Source organism: Callionymus lyra, chromosome 1 (assembly GCF_982586985.1).
Source record: "Callionymus lyra chromosome 1, fCalLyr1.hap1.1, whole genome shotgun sequence".
Lineage (NCBI taxonomy): Eukaryota > Metazoa > Chordata > Actinopteri > Syngnathiformes > Callionymidae > Callionymus > Callionymus lyra.
Window position 1 is genome coordinate 9,276,335 of NC_141818.1, and position 7,300 is coordinate 9,283,634.

Genomic DNA, 7,300 nt, shown 5'->3' on the forward strand with positions numbered 1-7,300 from the left:
ATCGAAAACGTATAAAAAAATGTCTTACTTTTTACTTAATATAATCCGAGTTATTTACCCTTAAGGAACAAACTAATATCGCCAGAAATAAAACATCTTCAGCGACTAATACTAAGGACGGTTGTTGACGCTACTTCCTCATGCAGCTCAGCTGACTGGTGATTGGCTCTTTCTGAAAGACGCTGATTGGACGACACGAGAACCACATAAAATCGTCTCCAAATATTAAAGAGCGCTGTTTAAAAAAAGTTCATTATAAAAGAGTAAGTAATTAAATATTATTATTAAATAAATAACACATTTGAAGGAAACGGAAGTTTTGATGGACCGGAAGTTCTCCCCTGTACTTTGAGACGTCAACACGTGACGTCAAAACCCGGGAAGTCCAACAACAGCTAAACCTTCGCCGACCATTTTTTGGTAAAACCTCTGCTTTTCTTTTTTTTATATTCTATACCATAAGTACATGGAGTACAACGGGACACTGCAAAATGCATGCCAATCATATTGGAAGAACCAGAATTACAGTTAAAATACTAAGCATTTGTTATTTCCAATATTATACATATTTTAAAAAAATCCTTAAGTTGTATATGAAACATACATCACAGCATTTGTGTAAAATATGTCCTATGTGCCGCTTCAGTTGAAAGAAAAAGCTTAAGAAAACATTTATTTATTTTTAATTCTGATCCCTGCCATGTTGTTTCCTCAGTGTCAACAATGGATCCACGTCTTCTCCCCCGTGAGTCCGGTCAGTTTGTAGCAGAGCGGAGTGAGGATGTGTTTGTGGAGGAGGCAGGAGTCGAGAGCGCCGCAGAGATGCTCTACACACTGAGGCACAGTGAGGATCTCTCGGCCAGCGGCTGGAAGAAGGCAAACCCTCTGGCCCCGGAGCCCAGCTCTGACCAGGCCAGTCCATCGATCGATGCAGGCGTGACAAATGCACCTGAACCTCACTTTTTGTTTCTCGCAGATGATCCTGATTTATCGCGACTCAAAATGTATTCATCTTAAAATGTTTTTAGGCTCTGAACTGGGTGTTTGTGGTGGACACCATGAACTTCTCGTTCTGGCCCGAGAAAGAGTCGGAGCAGTGTGAGGTGACCCACAAAGGGACGACGTACACCGGCTACATGACCTTGTGTGCTGCCATAACCAGAGCGATGGAGGAAGGTGAGAGTTGAAAACACCCCAATTTGTGACCCCCGTGGATGGTTACCGGCGGAGCACGTCTATTCAAATAAAAGTGTTCTTACTTTGAGAGGTCATCTAGAGAGAGTGAAATATCAGGATTATTTCTTTTTTGAGTGACAATTTAAGCATAAACCGTTCTTCTCAAAGAGAATCTGCTTCTTCATCCTTCACAGAATTATCGTCCAGTTTTCAGTTAAACGTTTCCGTATGGATTTTGGGCCAATTAAGATATTTTTGTTGTTCGTCATTATCGTCATATTTTGATAATTTGCTTCCTTCCTCGGTCAAAAACGCAGCAAAACGAAAGACTATGTTTTAAATTACAATTCGATTCATCGTAGTAACTAAATATGACACTAGTTAGCATAAAAGCTAACGTCAAAGTTAATGTCCAGGAAAATAATACATTTATGACAAAAACTCACCAGGAACACCCAGGCTTACATCCAGGCAAGATGACCAAAAGGTTAGAAACGTAATAGTTAAGCTAGTAGCCACTGGTTGACCAGAACATGGCGTGGCCCAGACCAAATATGTTAGCCATTGCATCTGTCCTAGACGTGAGCCTTACAGCCGTATCTGGCCTGGAATCAGTGAAGTTTCAGTCACCATCGGTTTGGCACATCCTAGGTTGGAACGTTAGCCAGGCATAATGTATCTGGGCCCAACTGTGCAGTGATCTGTTGAGGTTCAGACCAACGTTTACGCCTCTTGTGCGAGCGATTGGGACGAGAATTCAGGCTCATGAAGGAGAAGCGTTTGAACTGGAACTACCTTTACTGCTGATCACGTGGCACTTCTGCTCTACTACTCTGGTGAGGATCACCTCCGACCACTTGGAGTGGAGGTCATTCGCCACCAGGAGGAGTCAGTGGTGCTAAGGGATCATACCGTGGATCATGTACCTCCAACATATGTTCATGCCAACGGTGGGCAAAGCAGAGGCTGCAAATGTGGAGGATTGGCCCGTTTGGCCAGTGGTGAGGCAGGACACACGAGGTCTTTCACCGTCAACTTTACCTTAGAATGAATGCAAAGCTCCTGTGGAACTGCGTGACTCTTACAAGGCCTCTTTGCCCGTCACATAACAGGACCGTTGCCCCCTCCCCACATAGGTGTTCCAGCAGTTCTGGAGGAGTAGAACGGTGTTTGTTCCTCTGGAAACTTTGCAGGCCATCAAATCCTGCTAGGGTCGTATCGAGCGGATGGTCTTTGGAGGCTCTAGAGAGCAAGTCCACCACAACGTCCTCCCTTCCAGTTACTGAACCGTGTTGAAGTCGTAGGTCTAAAGAAGTTCGGTCGAGGCGGTCCGGTGCAGCGGCTTGTGTTCTGACCATACCGTGGCCTATAGAACAGTCAACGCCTGGTGGTCAATCCTCAGGGTGTAATGTTGGACATAAACATGGAACACCTTATTTAATTACAGCCCAGAACCTTCTTCTCCCCAACCAAACCTTTCTGCTCAGCATGGGTTGGTGGGGCTGTGGAGCTTGTAGAGCACTGCACTGACAGTGGGTACCGCCAATGTGGGGCTCAGCAGGTCAAAGACAGGTTGTGAGGACAGTTGAGATTTTAGTCAGTAGTTATTGGGGCGTCCAGGTACAGGGTACATCCTGTTTTGAGGAGGGCACGAAGTCGGTCTCTGATGTGTTCCAGTTGGGTGTGTTCCAGTGAGACAACCCAACTCGGTGAAGGCCACCAGGGAGTGGACACTGAACCCATTGACTCAGAGGATTCAAACCATAGGACAATATGTGCTTAATTGTGCTTTATTTTTAAAGACATTCATTGACTCAGAACCAAACAAATTGCGGTAGAAAACGGCTTTAACGTTACGATGTCACAACCATGCCTGGATCTATACCACATTCAAATCACTTCTTGAACACAATGTCCTTGGAGTGTTTTGTCATTTCATGGTTGAGTTAAAACGGTTGACATACTTCAAGATAAACAATTTAAAAATTGTTCAAGCATCAAGGACATCTGTAGGTATTGACGCTCAAAACTAATAATAATAGAAGGACAGTTCCATCTACCATCTGAAGGAAATGACGGTGTTTTGTACGAGTAAACACTTCTCTGAGCAGTCGAGTCGAGTCTCAATGTGTTTTTTTCAGTCTTCAATGTCAGTGTGGAATGAAGCTCTCATTATTTTTCGACCAGCGTTGATCACATTTCGTCTACTTTTTTGAGTTTTTAAATCCTATACTCTGCTCTCTCCACAGGCATACCCATCACCGAGCCGAAGTACTTTTCCCAGATCAGTTTGAAGGAGCTGAAGCATGTTCTCCGCTCAGACAATGAAACCCCCATGCCCATGCTGGAGGAGCGTCACCAGGTTCTGACTCATCTGAGACTCTTTTCCTCTTCATGTTTTTCTGCATTTCGAGAAAAAAAACAAGTCGAGACTAAAATTCTCTTTTTGTTTCTTCATTTATATTTTTAATGAAATATTTTCTTCATCTTTTTTAAAGAATTTGGTAATAATCAAGTTTAGACTGATCTGCATGTATGTCTTGTAGGATTTATTTTAAATGTATTTTAGAATTAGATTGGTAAACATGTAGATATATTATTTATAATTTATTTTGTTCTTATTTCCATTGTTATTTAAGATCAAATGAGATTTTTATTTTTATTTCACTGTTGAAAAAACTGAGTTGTCAGAGCAGCAACAGAAATAAATAATAAACATCTAATTTTGATCTAAATATTAATTAAAAACTATGACGATACGGCAATGTATGATCCTAGTCAACAACAAATCTGATCAATTAAACAAAAACAACTAAAATGAATATCAAAATAATTTATAAATTAATTGTATGATTTATATTTAAACTATTTTCTATCCAATTAAACTACAATTTGACCAATTTAACTTGTGGCAAATGACACTTTATAATCCTACCTTTTTCTTTTATCTATTTCATCATAATGGACATGTACAGACGGAAAGAATTTTTATCCCGGCGAGCTAACCAGTCTTAGTAAATCTTAACAGGCTCTGCTTTCCTACTCCATCGCCTTCAAAAAAATATATTTTCCATCTTAAGATTGATCTGGAAAATTGTCAGATAAGTGGTGTGTTAAATCCTGTAAGGCGGGCGAAAAACTGTGCAAGTAGTTTCGATGAAGAAAAGAACTTCATATTTCCAATAGTTACAGTGAAACAGCCTCTTGTTTCAACGACCTCCATCAAGTCTTGTTATTTTACTTACTTAATAATTAACTTCCTGCCTTTGATTCAGGTGTGAACGGGGTTTTTCCTGTCGTTAATGTAACAATTAGACGATGCTTTTCAATTCACGCCTCAGTTGGCGAATCACCGTCGTCTCCCAACAGTTCATTACACGCTATGACAGGAAGCCGTCGCAGCTCTCGTTAACACTCCGTTCACTTGTAGTCATTAACCTTTGACCTCGACGTCAGCTCTCGTTTTATTCCGACTAATCCCTCGCGCAACAGTTGCAGAACCAGCGAACAAATAAACTGTTATTAATGATGATTCCATCGATGGCTTCGGTACGTGTGCGCCGGGGTCACCGCTCAGCCGCTCTGAGTCATCGTCATGTTTATTTCTGGACCTCATGTTCTTGAGTGTTGCGTCTAGAAACGAGTTTAGCTGAAGCGTAATTGAAGGCGACACGAGCCTGTGAAAAGAAGGACGACCCATGAGGACCGGATGAAAACGTTAATTGGCAGATAAGAGAAGTGTTGGACCCGTGTTCGCTCACCTGTTGTTGCATCGATTAGGGTCAAGTGTCAAAGTCTCTGCTGACCCCCCCCCTGTGTCCGTCAGGTCCTGACCGAGGGCGGCCGCGTGCTGCTCCAACATGGCGGCAGTTTCCAGAGTTTCGTCAGCCAGGCGGGGAACGACGCCCGGGCCATGGTGGAGCTGGTCGTGGAGAAGATTCCCTCGTACAGGGACGAGGCTTCGTACCAGGTTTGGGGGTTCACTTTTCAAGCCGATTTCTGATCATGTTGTAAGTCTTGAATTACAATTAAATGTGATGATTCATTTATAAAGCCCTGAACAAAATCAACACGAAATGAAGACATTTTTTTCTTCTCCGCTCAAAAAACTTAACATCTGCTCATATTTTATTTCATTAATTTTTAGAAAACAGTTTTATAGAAACTGTTGCTCAGCCAATGAATGTGATGTTAGAGTTCCATCTTCTGGTCAGACATGGAGCAGCAGCTGCGTCTCTTTTGCTCAGTTCCATTTTCTTAATAAGGGAATTTCTTACTTACTTTTATGTAAAAATATTAGTATAGAAATAAAAAATCTACATGATGATTTAGATTCTTCCTAACCCGCTTATACACAAACCAAAATTATATTATTATATTAATACCTTAATTTTTTATTGTAATTAATGTTTTTATTTATTTATTATTTTATTCATTCTGCTATTAGAAATGGTATTATTATTATTATTACTATTTTTATTGTTTTTATTTTTATTGTCTTGTGTGGTTTTTTTTACACTATTCTCCTGTTTGAAAATGGAAATTGTGACGGTCCCTAAGTCAAACAATAACTACTGTATTAATGGTGCTAATATTTAGTTTTACTTTTTAAGTTAATTACAAAACCTTTAATACATACTTTTCCAACTGAAATCATGCAACATTTTCTTTAAAGGCAGAAGATATAAGAATATTTTATTGTTATTTTTGTGTTTTATGCTCAGAGAGTTTTATTGTATGTTACACATTTGACTGAATATACATTTACTTCCTCTCCGTCTGTCGTCTTTGTAAAATGTCTATTATCAAACTTTACATTATTTTTTGCTAAAAAAATGTTTTAAAAAAAAGAATCAAATTAGTTAAGTGACAGGAAAAAAAAAAATCTTCAGCCTTGTTAAAACCTTTATCAACAGTTCAAGTCAAAAAATATACACACACATATGGACCACAAACCCTAAAATGTCCTCTTGATTGTCGTAACCTGTGCACCACAGCGCCCCGGGGGGCCGGATTCTAAAACGGGTTCAATATCATGACCGGCGTTGTTGCGGCTCGTTGCTAAGGAGCCGGAGTCGAGACATATTGTGTGTTTTAACAATCGATTCTTGCTGTTATGATCCTTGGAGAGAAACTTCCACAAATATTTGAATGGGATTAGGAAAGGTGTGTCATATATGTGGATAAAAGATAAATCCACTAACTCATATTTTTACCCAGGTATTTGATTAAAAGTATACAATTTTTTCTGAGCCTCAGGGATGATAAAATAAATATATCGTCATATATTGCGTTGAAGAAGGTTTTTTTGTCTTCCATCTTTTGAAAGTTAGTTTTAAAATGGAGATAAATATAAAGCTGGGTCAGCATAACTGAAGTATGTAAATCTTAAAAAGAAAAAGGTCCTAAAATCGACCCTTGCAGTGTCCCGAAGTCCATCAACTTGAGATCAACTACACATTTGGATACATTTGAAATATTGATAAGGTTTTTCAAGTGTGTTTTCATGGCTGTTAAGATCCAGATGTTGTTCCAGGGGAAGCGGATCTCCTTCTACAAGCGTGCTCAGATCCTGGTGGCCGACTGCTGGGGGGCCATGGAGGCCAGAGGAGCGGGAGAAATCGCCAACATGGACTGGATCACCATGTTTGCGGACTACAGGGTACCCCAGGCTCTGGTCCACCTCGGGGTGCTGAGATACTCTGACGGACTGATGCAGTCGCTGAAGAATGGTGGGAAATATTACAGCTTAACATCTTTTCTTTCACAACAAAACACCAACGTTTGCTTCCTTCAGGCGAGATCTTGAGCTCAGGAGACAGAAGAGAAGTCGAGATCCGAGGTTGCTCCATATGGGCTGTAGAGAAGATCAAAGGTCGGCTCTGTAAACTGATCCAGGACAGAGATGGACAGACTTGCAGCATCAACTCGGCGATCATCGACTTTTACTTGTGGCCGTTTGCGAAGAAGCACCACAGAGAGATGTCTCACATCCCCATTCACCACACTCGCTGCATCTACTACTGACTCGTGGACGTCAGTGCGGCTCTTTTATGGTTCGAACATCTTGAAGACATGAGAACTGAGTCTTTTGTTCCTCGGTGCTAATGGAATAAGACTTGAA

At 40.7% G+C, this 7,300-nt stretch overlaps 1 protein-coding gene across 1 annotated transcript; it reads left to right on the forward strand.

Annotated features, from left to right (window-relative positions):
- The first annotated feature begins 374 nt into the window (after positions 1–374).
- Positions 375–7,300, forward strand: qng1 (Q-nucleotide N-glycosylase 1). Its single transcript, XM_087792123.1, has 7 exons — positions 375–420; positions 716–912; positions 1,029–1,176; positions 3,426–3,538; positions 5,003–5,146; positions 6,713–6,908; positions 6,974–7,300. Exons 2-7 carry the CDS (start codon positions 724–726, stop codon positions 7,201–7,203), a joined length of 1,020 nt encoding a protein of 339 aa, XP_087648249.1. The 5' UTR covers positions 375–420; positions 716–723; the 3' UTR covers positions 7,204–7,300.

What these genes read in the sequence shown, in the direction of transcription:
- qng1 (XM_087792123.1), top strand. Translation starts at nt 724, where the DNA reads ATGGATCCACGTCTTCTCCCCCGTGAGTCCGGTCAGTTTGTAGCAGAG. An exon ending in CGGAGCCCAGCTCTGACCAG is followed by an intron (nt 913 to 1,028) that starts GCCAGTCCATCG and finishes AAATGTTTTTAG; the next exon opens with GCTCTGAACTGGGTGTTTGT. An exon ending in GGGACGAGGCTTCGTACCAG is followed by an intron (nt 5,147 to 6,712) that starts GTTTGGGGGTTC and finishes ATGTTGTTCCAG; the next exon opens with GGGAAGCGGATCTCCTTCTA.